The 19623-nt window shown below is 43.9% G+C and overlaps 1 protein-coding gene across 1 annotated transcript in view; it reads right to left on the reverse strand.

Moving 5' to 3' along the window:
* Nucleotides 1–12520, reverse strand: part of LOC119436102 (GMP reductase 2-like) — a 30588-nt gene extending 18068 nt beyond the window's left edge. The window contains exons 1-5 of the mRNA XM_037702847.2: nucleotides 12255–12520; nucleotides 12018–12137; nucleotides 5152–5235; nucleotides 4212–4385; nucleotides 525–713 (exon numbers count right to left, since the gene is read on the reverse strand). Coding sequence (XP_037558775.1) covers nucleotides 525–713; nucleotides 4212–4385; nucleotides 5152–5235; nucleotides 12018–12137; nucleotides 12255–12341 — 654 coding nt within the window. The 5' untranslated portion in view covers nucleotides 12342–12520. The remainder of the gene's footprint in view (nucleotides 1–524; nucleotides 714–4211; nucleotides 4386–5151; nucleotides 5236–12017; nucleotides 12138–12254) is intronic.
* Nucleotides 12521–19623: the final 7103 nt, after the last annotated feature.

Below are 19623 nucleotides of genomic sequence, written 5' to 3' on the forward strand. Positions count from 1 at the left end.
GTGCACTGTGTTATCATGTAGTGCTTGGATGGCTGACATCTTACTGTAGTCCAAGCATCCAGCTTTTGCCAGCTATCAATGGGTTTTGCCCACTTGCAGCTATAGAATAATAAGGCTAAATAGCAAATAAAAATTTTGAGGCATCTCGGCATTACATTTTGTACAGCTGTGAGCAAAAGTATATGGACCACAGGGTCGCCAAAAAAACTGAATTTCTTCGTAATTAACAAGCATAAACAGGAATTGACAAGTACACTGAAAAGTTCGCAATGCAAAGTTTGGACTGCAGTCCTCAATTTCAAGTTGCGTTCACAGGCAGAGCAAAAAAATCGGCTTTATCGCGCAAGCCCTGGTCCGTACACTTTTGCTCACGGGTGTACATCACACATTTGTACATTAAATAACATTCAGTATAAATAGAGCAGTTTTACATAAAGACGTTAAATTAAGGCGCTTTTTTATAAGTAATGACACTGTCTGCAAGAGCAAATCATTCTTGAAACAAAGAAGCAACCTTCACCCACCGAAATTATGTGGCCATCAAGGCCATGAGCTGCGTCAGAGCACTCAATGACCGCACTGAGTTGTGGATAGCCTACGCCGGTCTTCTTGCGAGTGGTGCAGACAGAGCCTGGTCCAATGCCAACTTTAATTATGTCTGCTCCGGAAAGGAGAAGCTCCTCTACCATTTCCCCAGTGACAACATTACCAGCCTGAAAGAAAGGTGTCAAAGATCACATGACTCTCAACACACTGTGAAAATTAAACTAGGTGATAAAAATCTACAACAGCAACCTGAAAAACTCAATTCCTAACTTTTGTTTAGGTAAAAAGGAAAGTCTGGCAAGCTCTAAAAATGCTGATAACTCTGCTGATGCCTTGATAGTTTGTTACTCCACTAATTAAACCAAAGATAATGCACAAAAAGCCACTTTATTACCATGCAGTTGAACCAAGGAGTAGAATAATGTGTTTGCAATGAATGTGAGCTTACAGTAAAATCATTGGTATGATCGGCTTGGAACTCTGCATCTCAGTTGTGGGAAACCAAACCAGCGCACGTTCCCGTGTCGGGGAAATTATCTTCATCCCCAAGAGGCGGTTATGATCTTCTTGGAAACTCTACCTCTCAAATGTGGGAAACAGGCCCGAGCGCTTTTCCTGTGACTAGATAATCCCCTCCATCCCCGAGAAAGTGTCACACCTCTACGACCTGAACAGACGCAAAGGCGATGGCCCGAGGGGGAAGAGATCGTCAACTTGACAACCCGACAAAGGACTCACTTCCACAAGTTCCCTGAAGGAGACATCGGCTACCACAAGACCATGAGGGGTTATTTAAGGCCGTACTGGGCCCCCATGTTAGGCAGAACCGCTCGAGACTCGGATAGAGTCAAAACCATGTACCAATGAAGTGAATACAGTCTTTTCTATTTTTCATTATCACGATGGCCGCCTTCATTGCTGTCTCCTGATTCTTGCGGTGACAACCCACCTCACCCGGTCGAGGTTGTATCATCATTGAGTTTGAACCATAACATGCTCAAAAAGCTCTGCAGGCCCCTCTCCCTACCACCTAAAGTTACTGGATATGCTACTACAAGGAGAAAAATTGGGCAAAGGTCAACAATATTGTGCATCAAATTAACCATAATTGTGAGAAAAGAGACAGGCTTGAAAGAGACAGGCTCTACCCAAAGTCAGTAAGTACGTTTGACCTGCTTTATCCGAGACACTCGGGCATGTTTCATTGCAAAGCAAGCAGGTTTCAGTGATGGTAGTTGCTGAATTGCTTGACTACAAATTGATATATCCAATCACACATGGTGAGGCTTAGCCTAAAGCCACAACCATAATTCCACATCGACATGTGACTATGTGCCTACTGCACCCACCCGAGGCAGACGTTGAAGGGGCAACACATGGTGACATGCAGAGAGAAGCATGTTTGCCCATGTCACATATCTGAGACATGCCAGAAGGGGCTTGGTCAGGGTTCGTACAGAGCATTCGACACAAAATTCAAGGTCAATTAAAGAATTTCCCGGATACTGAAGGTCAAAATTCACGGGGGTTGAAAGCAACTTCAGTCATACACATAAATAAAAAAATATTCGTATCTCCTTCTTAGCTGCAATTTTCTACACTGTCTACAGCTAAGCAGCTACTGAATCACATGAACACTTCAAGCTCTTAAGGTGTTTTTCAAAGTTAACTTTCCCATGCTAATGATGTCAATCGCCTTGTGGCACTTCAGACTTCGCTCGATGATGATTAATAGTGTCCGGCTTCAACCAAAGATACTCATCACATTAGAGCAAAATGGCTAAAACTTACTTTCCTCCAGGCACTTCTAGAGCACAGGCCTCAAAAACGGAGCCGTAATGGCTGCAATGTCAACCAACTTGCAAAACGATGATATATGATGATGATATGGCTTGGTCACTTGATCTGGCTTCGTCAGTAGTACCACGATGGCAATGGCAATTTAACAAGTGGCTGTGGACATTCGAGACGATAACTGCTTAGTGAACCTCTCAAAAGAGAATATACAGGATCCTTTCCCTGTAGAGAGAGTCCATAGCATAGTGCCGATGCGGAGTTTGTTACATTGGATGTTCACAAGTCACTCCCAACCCGTTTTCAAGGAAACCAAGGTGCTCATTTATTTTCAAGAAGTTTTATGGGCCCTAGAATATGTTTTTCCAAATTCAATAGTTTTCAAGGGTTTCTAGGAGGTGTACGAACCGTGCTTGCCGGTGCGTACCAAATAGAAGTTGCAATTTCTAGCAGCAATACCAACAAGACACCCCAACCGATCAGCAAACCACTGGGAGGTGCAAGTCCATATCATACCTGCCAATTTGTAAAGGTTATTATTCACACTTTAGGCTTCATTAATGATAATTTAGTTTCGACCGCAGCAGACAATCATCAGAAAACTTGGAACAGCAAGGACTAAAAAGGAACACATTGTTTCTAAGATCAGTTATTTCTTCAAAAACTTTCCTGTTGCCGATTTCACCTACTTGAGGAACTTGTCTTTATAAACTTGCTCAAAGCAAGTACCCGTCTGGCGTCCTCTCACCATCAGAAGGCTTCCAATGGAAGGTTTGGAGACCAATGAGTGAAACTTCATTAAAAAAAATTTCTTTTCGGTAAACTTGATGCAACATTTGTAAAACGATACAACGAGCCCAAATTCGTAAAACTTTACAGAAAATTCGTGAGAGTTGGCATGTATGCTATTATGACATACTATTCTGACAAGGAGACAAGGCTGACAGTCATTGCAGAGCAACGGCTTTCATATTCATTACATCGACAAAACCAGGAGGCTATTCAACCTAAGCCTATTTGACCAACGCGATTCTGGCACTTGGCGTGTTGTGTGCACTGATTCAATTCGGTGGCAGCAGAGTGCGGAAAAGTAGCGTGGCTACTGACTTGACAGAGCAGCCGGTTTTGCACACTGCCAAGTCGACACGGGATGATCAGTAAATATTTGTTAAAAATTATTTGATACATCTATTTCTAGGACGATCTTGCTTCGTTAAAATGCTATTTTATATGCATGCACGCATTACTATGAAAATTTCAAAACGAATTAAGATTACTTTGTTACAAAAAAAATTATGGGATTTTACGTGCCAAAACCACGATCTGATTATGAGGCACGCCGTAGTGGGGGACTCCGGAAATTTGGACCACCTGGGGTTCTTTAACGTGCACATAAATCTAAGTACACGGGTGCTTTCGCATTTCGCCCCCATCGAAGTGCGGCCGCCGTGGCCGCATTACTTTGTTACATCTATTAGTTATAAGCTATTTCATTATAACGAGGTTTGACTGTAGTTCACCTTAAAAAGTTCCTGGGACCTGCAACTTCCAATTTGTTAAAAACTGAGAAGCTACTCAAGTGAAACCGCCGAATAATGAATAAAGGTAAGCAACCTGACTAAAATGAGATTGTACAGTCTTTGTGCAACTCAACAAAATTTGTACATGGTACACAATATGCCTCTAGCTTCACCAGGAGACAAACGCACTGCCTGATCAACACACGACAGATTTCCTGCACAATACAACTACAGTATCTCAGACGCAAATGACGGGCAATTATACACATAATGACAGGTAACCAAAGTCAACAAAACAAATATTGATCAGCACCAGCAGTACTTACAGAAATTTAGTGGAAAAAGACTTACCATAATTGTGTGAGTTGGAAAGTCTGCCCTGACTGATCGCACAAATTGTACAAATGCCTCCGAGTAACCATTTGCAACATCAAGACAAATGTAGCGCAATGCAGGGATCTCTCTCAGAATGGCCTTCATCTTTTCATAGTCTGCTTCACCAGAGCCAGAGCTGACAGCAATATTCTGAATATAAAAATTATGATGCAGTGATTAGAAAGTAGGAAAGAGCATAAAAGGTGGGCATAGCATTCTGTACTATCATTGTTTACCTTACAGTCCTCATGTGAAAGCAACAGTACATTTCGAGGGGGAAAAAAAAGTTCTGAAGATGCACAAGGTACAAAGCTGTTGTCAGGTTCTGATGTGTCTGAAGGATCCATGGTCACTCTCTTGAAGTGACTGAAGCAATGTTGGAACACAAAATCCGTTTCCTTTAATGCACACACCTAAAAATTGCTTCAGAGTCCACATAAAGGGCTGATAAAGACAGCGAGAGACAGAAACAAAGCTCTTGAATACTGTTACAAGAATAAGCCACTGGAAGTTTATCACACAAATGCTGTCATTGCAAGCAGTTGGCCGGTTAGTGACAATACAAGCTACATTTCATTCCAGCACCCTTCACACAATACACTACATACTTCGCTGTGCCACACAAGATTCGTTTCCCTGGAAATTTAACATTCCCTCAATGTTCTGGCAATAAAAGCTTTCATGTATATTTTTTATAAGAATAAGAGAGGTCTGTCAGACCATGCCAATGAAAACACTCATAACAAATACTATGACAGCACCAGAACTAAAGAAGTGGAACACGGTACTGCACTAACATACAGCACACTAAATTTGAAATTGTGGGTGGAGCTTCATGTTTTACATAAACATGTCTCTCTCACCCAGTATTCCATAGTTCACTGAGTACAGGTCAACAGACAACAACATGGCTCACCTCAAATATGTTTGGATTGGAAGCATAGAAGCCTTTCCATTGCTCCACAGAGTAGTGCTTGTGAATAGCGGTAAACATAAAGTGCTGCAATCAAATTCCACAGAACATAAATCAACATGTTTCTCCTTGAATATAAGGGTCAGAAAAGTACACTACCATATGGTGTCATTGTGATAATTTAAAGCCTTCAGTCCTAATTGTACAAAGGGAGGAGCCATGAAACATTCTCACATACATTTGCCTTGTTGAATGTTTGAATACAGTAATGTAATGCTTTTGCACTTATTTTAACTGACCTTCAGCAGTACCAGCCACATAAGTGATTATTACAATGTTAAAATACACATGCCAAACATCCCCTCCTGCGTAAGATCTGAAACAACGCATTAATAAAATTTTAAAAGCTAACAAAGACTGCTCATGAAGTAAAAAAAAAAAAAACTTCAGGCAATTAAACAAGCACAAAGCTACATACGTAAAACAATGAAAATAATACACAACTTACAGTCTATGAAATATGGATGTCTGTTGTATTAAAAAAAAAACAATATGTACTGGGAAATAAAGAAAACACACACCTCATAGCAGTATTTACACCTCCCAACACTAGCATGATTACAAGTCAGCTACATTTTCATTTGCAGATTTCTACTGCACCATCCAGAAGTTAAAGCAGTGAATGATCAAGTTTTAGTAAACTTTAGTGAATAAATATACACTATCCATGCAGATGTAAGTAAATCAACTCAATATTTGTGGATGATTTCATAGGCAGGAAACAATGATGACATGGCCAATTCTTGTGCCTAAGTATTACAGCCAGCAGAGAATAGACCGATCCCACCGGCCAGTTTCACTGCGCCACCGCTGCCGCGGTGCATGCTGGTACTTGTAGTCATCCGGCCGCTCCAGCCGCCCGGAGTGCCTGTGCGACCTGTTTCCGAACGATTTTTGGCAATTTTTGTGGTTCGTGCAGAGCCATCGTGCGATGGGAGGATTGGCCTGCTGCATTTCTGGATGCTACAACGACGCAAGGGACAAATGCTTCGGATTTTATGTGTTTTCTAAAGAGCGAAAGCTTCGAGAGACGTGGATCCAACTGATTAATAGGTGGTACTGGTAATATACAGCGCGAGAAGAAACACGGGGACGAATAGCGGCCACATTTCGATGGGGGCAAAATGCGAAAACACCCGTGTACTTATATTTCCCGGAATTTATAGATTATTTGTAGATTATCGATTAGCTATTGATTGGCTATCGATTGGCTATTGCAAGGTATTGGCCACGTATTTGGCTAAGCACTACCAAGTCATCTCCAGCATTTCCCAAATTTTTTTATTATTGATTGATTATCGATTTGCTATTGATTAGCTATCTATTGGTTATCGCAAGGTATTGACCGCGTATTTGAGCTAGGCTAAGAACTACCAAGCCATCCCCAGCATTTTCCGAAATTTATTGATTATTGATCGATTAGCTATTGATTGGCTATCGATTGGCTATCGCAAGGTATTGGTCACGTATTTGGGCTAGGCTAAGCACTGCCATGTCATCCCCAGAATTTTCTGGAATATATTGATCATTGATTGATTCTCGATTAGCTATTGCTTGGCTATCGATGACTTGGCGATGATTAGCTATCGGCATTTTTATGTTAAAAACGCCGCCTAGCTTACCTAAGAACTTCTAGATGTCGCTGTTACCGAAGTCTGCAAGTCGTGCGCGAAACCCATGTAGGTAACCATCATTAGGCCACGAAAGTTTCGGCGCCGCATTTCAAACCTGTTTCCAACAGGTATACAAATCCTGTTATGTCTGTCGGTAAGCTAACATAACGTTGCAGTCACCGAGATGCACGTGTACAAAAATAGTAGCGCAAAATGACAGTGTACATCAGCAAGTACTACATACAAAGCTCGAACAAATACGATACTTAGTAATCAGCGGGTAACAAAAGAAATGAAAGTGCAGCAGGCACTTTTCAACGTTCGCCTCGCATGCTGCAATGAACAGACGATGTGATTTCTTAAAATACATGACGAATGTTTCTTGGTGGTGGAGTCGCAGAGACGGTCTGGGAAGATCGTGCGCAGTACTCAACGAGCGCGGACTGCGGTGGTGTGGTTGACCAGTTGACTACAACCAAGATGGTGGCATTTCTACTTCCGGAAAGCCGGCGCATGCGCAGATCGGTTGGTGGGATCGGTCTATTCTCAAAACACATGCAGACCAACCTAGACATGGTGGCTGTCCATTAGTATTATTAAAGAGGACAAATGTGACCTGCACCATAGACTATGCAAGTCTTCACTTGTCTACAATAAGATGCTATCAATGGAGGACAACAAACTGTCAAGATGTAATAAGAGTCCAATACTTCTATTACTGGTCATGAAATTTCTTCAGAAAAAACTCTGTCACTGCCCTCTGTTGAGCATTATTGCCCCAGTCAGATGCTTGTGTCCCTGAACCACTAAGTAAAGAGGCAGGAGTGCCAACTCAAGCATCTGGCAATGCATTTTTTTTTCTGCGTTAAATGAAGGTCTTAGAACTAAAAAAAAAAAAACTGGAAAGCCTCAGAGCACTTTAAATAAATTAATATGTTTTTTTTTAACAGCCAGTTTTGCTTTCTGCTGTGTCGTGATGTCATGATGCAGAAGGTGGTCATGTGGGAGCAGGACATGGTGACATTTTCGTGCCTTGACTCAAGGCACTGAGCATGATCTCCGAAGCAGCACGTCCTCGAGTGTACACTCGCCGAAATGCGAGACCACTGTTCCGATAAAACGAAACGATAAGCCCTTCAGCACACAAACCCTGGGTTTTGCTATGATGCCGATCTGCTTGTGCACTGAGCGGCAGGCTTAGGTTAGTGGAGTGCTCGACCGGCTATCGCTTGCACTATCCCTGCCCAAGATACGCACTTATATGGACCCCTGAAATACGCGCTAATGCTCACACTGCCTGTCGTCGGTTGTTTTGGATTGCCAATATTTTGGTTTCACTCCGAAGCCAAGCAATAACGTTTTGATTATGTTTTCGTTTTCCATCAAAAATATCTTTTTTTTTCTTTCGTTTTTCGTTCCGTTTTGACACACTGGTCGAGAGCCTGGTGTAACATCTCACAGGCAAGCTGGTTTAGCTCGTTCATTCCCCGACAGTCCTCTGTGACCAAGCACCCAGGCTATATCTACCGGGCTATGTATGTGTTCATGTAGCTGTTTATTAATGGGTGCAGGGAGCTTATTGTGAAGGAGTTCCTTTACACACCATGCGTGCACTTGTCACCGTAACATTGTTTCTTTGCCACACTATGCCTACAATCTACAATAAGCTTCACCACGACTGACAGTCTTTCTCATTTCATTACACACAGCTGTTCCACGCCCTCTGACAGACGGGTAATCAAATTGAACTGCTGCATGTGTCTACAGCGCTGTGCCACACAGGAAACGGCGATTATGTACATTGTCTGAAAGCGTTGACCCCATTACTGCCGTTATTTTGCTTTTTGTAGGCAAAATAATCCCTGTCAACCTTCAATGGCCTTTGCGCAGCTGCAGTACCTGCACAATCAATTTTTCTTTCAACATTTATTCCCTTCTTTTAACGTTTAATTTGCACTGTTCTGAAATTACTCTTATTAAGTGCTCGATTTCCATCAGTCATATCTACAGCTTCTTGTATACATGTATTTTCCTGTGCTTGTATATTATACTACAGCGAAGGAGCACAGACCGTGTCACATCACAGTCCTGAGTATTTTATGTTTGAGCTCTGCACATCTGCAAATGATGTACAAAAAAAATCTGATTCAGGTATCTGCAGCAACATTGTCAAACATTGAAATCATGAAGCACTCCAATTAACAGCAAAAACAACCAACCCTTACCACAGGACTGAATTTCAGCAACCAAATGTAGCGGAAAAGCTGTGTTACTGCTGAATTCTAAGTAGCAGCCATTAAATACCTTTTTTGAAATTATTGTTGCCTCACATCAAAACTGCTAAGCCCTCCAAGTGCCTTCTAGTGATGTGATTAGCCATACACTTTCCTATAATACTAGGGAGGAACTCTGGCAGTAGTGTTTACAGAAGTCACAGGCATGCACTCTTAAATAAAAGTTTGCACCCTTTGGGGCTTGTCCCACAACGTTACCTGCCTTCCTTGTGTTTCCTTTCTGGAAAACTCGGCGCTTGCTACTTTCCTTTCAAGAATGCTATGTCACGCTGATAACGCGCATGCCGTTCGTGATCTGGAAGCACCGGGCTTGGTGCGTTAAAGAAAGGAAATTTCGACAAAGTACATGACGATTATTGCTGTGGTACAAGGTAGGCCTAACTGGGTGCAATCTTTTTTAAGAGTGTGGTAGTTCGGCCAGCATGGGAATAAAGGTTAGCACATGAATTTGCCTAAACTTTGTCCGGCTTCAAACAGATTTGTAACTTTGCAAACTTATCATTTTAAAATGAATATTGTCTTTATAACCAAAATTTGTAATGGTCATGAATGTGCATAGTCTTATTGTTTTCTGCAGTTAGAAAAATAGGATTGCTGCGAACTTTAGACCACTAAAAATAAGTAAAGAGTAGTAAATAAAGCAACATGAATGGCTGAAGCCGCGAGCACATACATCAAATAAATCCATGCCCCCAACCATCATTCTCACGGTAGCTGAACCATCACAGTGCCAGAGTTCCCTCCAGTAATTTAAATAGAACGCTATGGTACATAAATTTGCCTTAACTTAGTCCTTATAGCTTCAAACCGCTTAGTGACTTTGCAAATTGCTCACTTTCAACAAAATACAGCATTTTTCATGCCAAAATTCACATTAAGCATTAACACAGAGACTAAATACCTTGCTGTGTTTACAGAACTATTAGAGCCTGGAAACTTAAAGCGAAAGCTCAATAAATAACATAACAAGAATGTTTGAAGACACCAAGCCCAAAGATAAGAAAAATCCACGTACCAACCACCATTCCCATTGTAGCTGAACAATTGCAGCGCCAGAGTTCTTTTGTAATTTTTGTAGGAAACTGTGATTGACAATGTCATCTACCAATACTGCAAATTTGTCCATAGAAATCAGACTTAAATTTGTTTTAAAGCATGATATGAATGTACTCTTGGAATGAGTTGTAGAGGCACTATTTGTTTAATTTTTAAAAATGCTGCAACCACCTCAGATGCCTGTAAAGCTGTCAATCCACGAAAATCTGATTTCTTTGTTGATAAGAGAGCAGACACCCCACTTGCCAATAAACGCCTCGGCCACATGGACAATAAGTAGTGCTCAACCTAATTCAAGCTTGTGTGCATTAAGGGTGTGTTCCAATACTCGCCTTAGACGGCGGCCATCTTAAGTCTTGTTCCAATTCTCACAAAGATGTCAAACTAGACAGCATCGCAAAGACAGCATCGAAGTAAGGAACGATGCAGGCTACTTTCCTGTCTAAGCAAGATGGCGACTGAGCAGGACGCTTAGAAACTCAACTGGAAGACTCAACTGTGCACTAAAACGTAGACACACTTTTATACCCTTGATGTAAGTCACATTGTGTTTTTCATAGGTTTTCAGGCGAAAATACTTAAAATACAGAACCAATGTGTACTTTTCTAACTTTATTTTTGTCGCCGCAAGGTGGTGTCACGTCGCAGAAGCGTCTTCCAGACAGCTCGAAACACGTTCCATTACTTGGCCTCGAAGCTGTCTTGGCTGTCTTCGTAGACGTCAAAGTAGACTGTCTAGGATGATGGAAAGAATTTGAACACAGCCTAAGAGTATAATTCTATACCACTAGCGGACACGCGTGCCAGGAAGGACTCAAGGCTTGGAAGCAATATTTTCTGAAAAACATGTACGCCGAAGTTCATCCATACAGACTTCTGGTCAAACGTAAAACGTGCAACCTTTCCTTTACACGATTCTGACCAGTTCTACAACAAGGACCAACTAGGCAAAGGTTCTGACTGGTGTTGAAGTCGCAGGGCACTTTTTTCCCGTTTCTGGGTGTACGACGAACAGACGTTCTCCCTCCTGCTGGGTCAGTCTTGCCGGTTAATACCTTTCTTGCGCCTTACGGCGCTCAATCTTCAAAATACATCACTGATTTTCCCAGGGGAGCAGTAGGGGCTGTAGTAGAGACCGCGCCTGCTCTCCTGGAGGACTATCTTCGCTTGTGCCAGCATTTTAGTATGCAGCTCCCAGTGACTTTTCACAAGCATTTTTTTAGTGGTCCCCTTTGAGTTAAATAAACGTCCTTCTGCAAAAATATGTGCAAGAATCGGTAGGCGGGAGTCGATGAGCTAGCGAAGCGGAAGCAATGCAGGTAATTACGTTCAACGCACCTTTAGACACAGCATTATAATCTCGGGTTGCTCTCCTGAGGCCTCCGTTTGCCGGTTACATGTGCCCTAATTATGTGGTTTTACGCGCCAAAACCACGATCTGATTATGAGGCACGCCGTAGTGGGGGGACTCCGGAAATTTGAACCACCTGGGGTTCTTCAACGTGCACCTAAATCTAAGTTCACGGGTGTTTTCGCATTTCGCCCCCATCGAAATGCGGCCGCCGTAGCCGGGATCCGATCCCGCGACCTCGTGCTCAGCAGCCCAACACCATCGTCACTGTACATGTGCCCTCCTGGAGCAGTACTTGTAAAAAATCTAATATATCGTCGCGACGAAAAAAGCGCCCCGCGACTTCTACAGCACGTCAGAACCTTGCCCTATCTACAAGCACCGCCCCCCCCCCCTCTCCCCCCGCCTTTCCCCCCCCCCCTTCTGTGAAGAAGTAATATACACAATTGGCTGGCCCCGATACTATTCAGAAATCATGAATGCAAGTATACAAACCTCAGCCAGCACCTTTGCCATTTCAAAAGTCCCCACGGTATCCATGTTAGCGGCGATAATGGGTATCCCTGTGTAAGTTGATTTTGAATTTCTGAACTTGAATGTGCGGTTGAGATCCACCTGATGCAAAAAGAAAAACAAAAGTATAACGGCATAGTAAAGAACACCTTGTTTAAAAAAACACGCACGGCGATGATTCTCGTAACACCAAAGAGTGCGCGCCAACACAAAGCTCACCTCCACTCTGCTCTTGAGCGTGCTCCGTTTAGGTCGAAGCAACACGTCTTTGAAATCAAGTTTCACATCGTTGTCAATGTGCGGCATATTGAATGACGGGCGTTGCTTGGGAACACGTCAAGCCGGCAGCACTTGCAAAGAAGATGCACTTTTCCTGGACGCTTTGGTTCACAAGCCAGAAACGCCAGAAACCTAACAAGCCTTGAAGGACGTGCACGGGTAACCAAGCCCATGTGCCCAAGCGGCCCAAGTGCCCAATGGCGCCAAAATGATGATGATGATGCACTGGCGCCAGAGACACCTATGTCCTATGTTACTAGAGCATGTCCTATCCATAAAGGTGCTCTCTTACACCCTAGGAGCATATAAAAAAAACTGCAATTTTTTTTATCCTCCTAGGTGGCTACGCCCTCGAAGCAGCGGCCACCTTCAGCGTCGATATGGTGGCTAGCGTCGAGAAATCCGAGGGCCTGCGGCATGGTGGTGCCCTCTTTTGGGGTGGGAGACAACTCCTGGGTGGATGGATGAGGCTGAACCCTTTAAAGGATGGATGGATGGATGGATGGATGAGGCTGAACCCTTTAAACCGGGCAGTGGCATACGCCACCTAGCCATGACTATTAACCTATTTTGTACTTTGTGGTGGGTGAAATTTCACCCATGCCTCGATTTTATCCACCAATCAGATAACCTCTGTTTGGTTATTTCTACCCGCTTAAAGTCTATTTTGCCTTCACTGTCCCTAAACCCCAATGCTTTGAAAAAAGTTGCAGTGGCTTAGCTCGGCTATGCCAGGATATACGTAGCGTTAGCAAAGGTTCGATCAGCTAGCTCATTATTCTTAGCTTTCCAGGTTGTCTCCTACGCTCAACCGCTAATTGCCAGGCAACTACTTCGGGATCCGATGAGTCAAGCTTCTCCGTTCTTCTGCGCTGTTGAGCAGCATTTGCGCTCTCCTTCTCCGTGGCTATACCACACTGGCAAACGCCAGTCAGAAGCGCAGCGGCTCCAGCGCAGTGTCAGACGGCGAATGCACAGCGAGCGCGCGCCGGCGCCAGTGCGCATAGAGGAACGAATGCCAGTGCGTCTACCACGGCTACGACGTCACTCCTCTGGAATGCGCAGACCGGCGGCGGTGAGTCGCGCGCGGCGGCGGCGGAGTGCGCGAGAGGTGCCGGCTCCGGTGGCTCCGGTGCGCAAGCCGTGTGACATCACTGATCCTTGCGCATGCGCAGCACGGCTCTTGATGTGCCGCGCGAAACGGGCTTGGCTAGGCCAGTGTAGCTAACGCTACAAAATCAGCCCCGTTGCCTTGCACTGTAAGGCTAAGCCCTTTACAGAAAAGTATGAGGTGTTCAGCCGTTTCCTCTTCTCCACACGCACAGCACAACGTGTCTATACCTTGTTACTTGACTCGGTACATCTTAGTCCGCAATACTCCTGTCCTGGCTTCAAACAACAAAGAGCTTCCCCTAGAATTATCATATATATTTTCTTTGGCAATTTCTTGCTTGAAAGTTCGGGAAGTTCCCAGTGCTGATTTCGTCTGCATCCCCGTTTTCCACAGATCCCTCTCTGTTTCCTTAACCTTTTTCTTAACCGCTAGCTGTTTCCTGGTTTGCACCCCTCCTGCAGTCCAAATATTTGATTGACAGTTTTCTGGTCAGCTTCCTCCATTTTGTATCAACATTCCTCATGTACAAATAACTGAAAACTCTCCTTACCCACCGCTTTTCTGCCATTTCTCTCAATCGCTCCTCAAATTCTATCTTGCTGCTGGCTTCCCTGCCCTCGAATGACGTCCATCCCATGTCACCCTGTACCCCCTGATTTTGTGTATTTCCGTGTGCTCCCAGAGCCAGTCTACCTACCCCTCGCTGCTTAACTTCCAACCTTGCTCGAACCTCTGATCTCTGCATGCACAGGACCGCATTGCCGAAAGTCAAACTAGGGACCATCACCCCTTTCCAAATCCTTCTCACCACTTCGTACCTATTGTAATTCCACAGTGCCCTATTTTTCATCACAGCTGCATTTCTGCTACCTTTAGCCGTCACATATTTTTCATGTTCCGTTAGGTACTCAGCCCCATTGTTTATCCACACTCCAAGATATTTGTACTTATCCACCACCTCCAGCGTAACCTCCTGTATCCTATGCTCGCTGCCCTGATTATCATTAAAAGTCATGACTGCCGATTTTTCTTCACTAAACTTCAAACCTAAGCTATCTCCCTCTTTACCACAGATGTCCATTAATCTCTGCAAGTCTTCCTTGCTGTCAGCCATAAGTACAATGTCATCCGCATACATCAGTCCTGGTAATGACTGTTTAATCCATTCTCCTTGCTTGAAAAAGGAAACGTTGAAGCCAAGTCCGCTTCTCTCTAATTTTTTCTCTAATCCTTGTAAATACAGCATGAACAACAGAGGTGACAGAGGGCACCCCTGCCTAAGCCCCTGCTGTATCTCTATAGGCCCAGATACCTTGTTTTCCCATTTTATATAAGCACCTTGTTACTTTTATAGATATCTTTTAAAAGATTTCTTACTCGATCTTCCACATCTAGAGTGCCCAGTATGTCCCACAAATCATTTTGGATTACACTGTAATAGGCTCCCTTGATATCCAGAAATGCAAGCCATAGGGGCCTGTGTTCCTTTTCTGCTATTTCAATACACTGCGTCAATGAGAAGAGATTATCTTCTAACCTTCTTTGTTTTCGGAATCCATTTTGTAGTTCCCCCAGCACCTCCTCGCTCTCCACCCATGCCTGCAGTCTGTCCTTTATAATCTGCATCACCACCCTGTAAACCACCGACGTCACTGTTATGGGACGGTATAGTTGTTTATGTCGGCTTTGTCCCCCTTTCCCTTATATATCATGCTCATCCTGCTCAGTCTCCACCCTTCGGGGGCTTTACCGTCCATTATCATTTTGCTCGATCACTGCCTCTCTTAATGCTTTCTTAGATTTTGGGCCCAATGTCTTTATCAACATAACTGGGATGCCATCAGGACCTGTTGACGTGCTACTAGGAACCCTCTTCTCTGCCCTTTCCCACTCGCTTTGTGCCAGTGGAGCCACTGCACTGACTAGTCCATCCTCACCTGATTGAGCACATGCTATGTTTTGTTCTTTAAATTTTTCTGTCATCCTTGTTCTTATATGTTCCATTGCCTCATCTCCCTCTAGTCTAACACCTTGAGCTGTAACTATAAACCTCTGCTCTAGGCTAGTCTTATTACTCAAGGAGTTGAGATGTTTCCAAAATTTCTTTGCTGCTTTTCTATCCTTTTTGTTTACTTCTGACAACCATTGGCTCCCCTTTCTTCTGATCTTCTCATTGATCAAATGGGATGCTTCCCTTCTACAGTTTAAAAAGTTATTCCATTTTCTGCCTACATCAGCTTCTGGTTCACCCCTCTGCTTTGAATATCTGTGTTCCCTGGATGCTTCCTGACGTTTCTCTATGGCCTTCTTAACCTCCTCATCCCACCAGCTCTTGGGTTTACGTCTTCTGTTCCCTTTTGTCCTGGCTCGTACCTTAGTAAGCTCTAGCTCAAATAGTCCTGTTAAATTTGCATATGTCCATCCTGTTTTTGTATCCTCTGAAATTACTTCCTCAATTTGCTGGGTTGCTATTTCAAGCTGCTTTTCCGAGTAAAATATATCCCACCTGGTTGTTCATCTTGCCTAGCTCCTACGTACCTACTTTCATTTCCCTTCTAAAACTCTCTGTTATACACCTGGGTGTATAACAGAGAGTTATACACCCAGGTGTATATATAAAATCTCTAAATAGTTATATATAAAATCTCTGTTATACACCTGGGTGCAAGGCTGGGTACGCTTGCACGGGCCAAGGCCGCAAGGTATCACTTTTTAAAGCTCCCAGAGATGAAGAGCGACGAATTGCGTGGGAGAGAAATGGGTGCAGACTTAATAAGCTCGTCGGCACTGATTGCACTGTGTCCGAGCTTCACTTTTAGCCTCATTTCACCGTGAGAGACTACGGGCACATAACGGAACAGAAGTTCGGGTGCCAAGGATGAAACCAATTCTTCGACCTGACGCGGTGCCGACTATTTTGCTGAAGGTGAATTGATATCTAACCAATAAAACACCGACACCGCGGTCACTGACGCAACGGCGTCAGTTCGCGTCTGATAATGACGTCGAAATTTGTTGCATTGAAGAGAGAATGCTTATTTAAAGCAACCATGTGCAGCAGAATTATGATTTCAGACACTCTTTACGGAGACCCACGAAGGAGAGCGCGTTAAAGAAAAAAAAAAAAGGGGGGGGGGGGGGGAACAAAGCTTATAGAAATCTTTAAATCTGCTTTAAAAACAGATATCGCAGTTGTATGAACTGCATCTGTTAGAGCATCTCGAGCGGAAAAATGTTATATATCAATGTACAGCTTAGAAGAAATATTTACAATGTTTACGAACATTTTGGGAAATTCCTGCTAAGAAATTAAGGGTGTCTTTCAGAGCAATGTATAATACATCAATTTTGCGCACTGCGGATATCCAAGTATACAGATGATTGCAGTATAAAAATTTGTGACATTTTTGTTTAGTACTTAGTTAAACTTGATGCTTGCCTTTTGTTTTAGTTTAACAAAACAAACCCCATCAAGAACGGTGCTGTGGATGCCGAGCAAATTGATTTTTTTTTTTTTTTTCGCATGCACTTAGGTATAGGAGGTAGGTGTAAGCTTCTTGCAGTTCGAATAAGGATTCTGATTACAGACAATATATATACCTTCGGCAGAATTGCGACTAAACGAAAAAAAAATTATACTAAAAACGTGTGCTCATTTATTTTTCTCGGGTGAATATACGTTTCACTGTCTAAAAAATGTTATCGCTCCGTGTAGGACGCATGTATCGGAAGTTTCTTGAATGTTATCGATGGTTGTATCGGCTGTCTGTTAATTGTCACCGAACCTTGCGTAATCTGATTGCATGTATGCGCGAAGCGAATTGTGTAGTATTTTCCGGAAGACACGCTGGCACCAGCGATTACTCTGGAACCTTCGATGACTCATACGTAGAGAAAGAGTCAAGTATAGCCGACGCGCTCGACCCGCTGATCAGATTTTCAACTGTGTTCGCCGCTATCGTTGTACTTTGAGTGTAGCCGGTTTTCCTGGGCACAGGTTCTCCCACTGAAGAATTAGTTTTGCCATTCACGGTTTTGCTGCTGTATTCTCGACCAATGCCTCCTTTAGAAGATGCCTGCCGCGTGAGCCGAGAAGCTGGTTCCTGCCCCTCTCCTCTTTCCTCTCCTCCACCGGATGGATGGACTTGACTCGGTACATCTTAGTCCGCAATACTCCCGTCCTGGCTTCAAACAACAAAGAGCTTCCCCTAGAATTATCGTAGATATTTTCTTTGGCAATTTCTTGCTTGAAAGTTCGGTATGTGCCCAGTGCTGATTTCGTCTGCATCCCTGTTTTCCACAGACCCCTCTCTGTTTCCTTAACCTTTTTCTTAACCGCTGTTTCCTGGTTTGCACCCCTCCTGCAGTCCAAATATTTGATTGACAGTTTTCTGGTCAGCTTCCTCCATTTTGTATCAACATTCCTCATGTACAAATAACTGAAAACTCTCCTTGCCCACCGCTTTTCTGCCATCTCTCTCAATCGCTCCTCAAATTCTATCTTGCTGCTGGCTTCCCTGCCCTCGAATGACGTCCATCCCATGTCACCCTGTACCCCCTGATTTGGTGTATTTCCGTGTGCTCCCAGAGCCAGTCTACCTACCCCTCGCTGCTTAACTTCCAACCTTGCTCGAACCTCTGATCTCATGCACAGGACCGCATTGCCGAAAGTCAAACTAGGGACCATCACCCCTTTCCAAATCCCTCTCACCACTTCGTACCTATTGTAATTCCACAGTGCCCTATTTTTCATCACAGCTGCATTTCTGCTACCTTTAGCCGTCACATATTTTTCATGTTTCGTTAGGTACTCAGCCCCATTGTTTATCCACACTCCAAGATATTTGTACTTATCCACCACCTCCAGCGTAACCTCCTGTATCCTATGCTCGCTGCCCTGATTATCATTAAAAGTCATGACTGCCGATTTTTCTTTACTAAACTTCAAACCTAAGCTATCTCCCTCTTTACCACAGATGTCCATTAATCTCTGCAAGTCTTCCTTGCTGTCAGCCATAAGTACAATGTCATCTGCATACATCAGTCCTGGTAATGAATGTTTAATCCATTCTCCCTGCTTGAAATAGGAAAGGTTGAAGCCAAGTCCGCTCCTCTCAAATTTTTTATTGCGATAGCAATTATATGGACACTCAAAAGCAGATTTCTGCCGTCGGCGTCGCCGTCGCCGTCGCCGTGAGGTTCCGTATGACGTCAATGGAGATGAAATCGTCGCCGCGCGCCGCCGAACGCTGTATGTGCGAGTGAAAGGGCGCGAGGGACGCGCTCTTTCACGGGGAGTGAACGCACGGCGGAGAACAAACGCGCGTTCTGCGCCGTGCTTCCTTAAGGGCTGCAGAAGTAGGCGTCTCTTTCCTCCTTTACAATCACCATACATGTAGAGCAAACGCGCCTTCTTCCGATGCGCGAGAGGCCGTGGGGGAGGGGGGGGGAGGGAAGGGAGGCGACGTTTAGCTGCGGCACCAAGTGCCTATTTATATCAGAGGCTCCGGCAACAGTCACCAACGCCGCACGCATTTTGAGCGAACGCGGGCAAAACGCCGACGGCGTCGACAACAGTTCTGCGCGTTGCCAGTGCTGCTGCATGTCCAAGTTTATACAGCTGATAAAGCTAATATCATTACTCCGTATAGATCTTTACAAATTTGCTATCGCAATTGATGCTTCGCCTTTCAGGTGAAACTGCGACAACTTTTTCTCTAATCCTTGTAAATACAGCATGAACAACAGAGGTGACAGAGGGCACCCCTGCCTAAGCCCCTGCTGTATCTCTATAGACCCAGATACCTTGTTTTCCCATTTTATAAGCACCCTGTTACTTTTATAGATATCTTTTAAAAGATTTCTTACTCCATCTTCCACCTCTAGAGTGCCCAGTATGTCCCACAAATCCTTTTGGATTACACTGTCATAGGCTCCCTTGATATCCAGAAAGGCAAGCCATAGGGGCCTGTGTTCCTTTTCTGCTATTTCAATACACTGTGTCAATGAGAACAGATTATCTTCTAACCTTCTTTGTTTTCGGAATCCATTTTGTAGTTCCCCCAGCACCTCCTCGCTCTCCACCCATGCCTGCAGTCTGTCCTTTATAATCTGCATCACCACCCTGTAAACCACTGACGTCACTGTTATGGGACGGTAGTTGTTTATGTCGGCTTTGTCCCCCTTTCCCTTATA

The sequence above is a fragment of the Dermacentor silvarum genome, chromosome 1, assembly GCF_013339745.2.
Source record: "Dermacentor silvarum isolate Dsil-2018 chromosome 1, BIME_Dsil_1.4, whole genome shotgun sequence".
Classification (NCBI taxonomy): Eukaryota; Metazoa; Arthropoda; class Arachnida; order Ixodida; family Ixodidae; genus Dermacentor; species Dermacentor silvarum.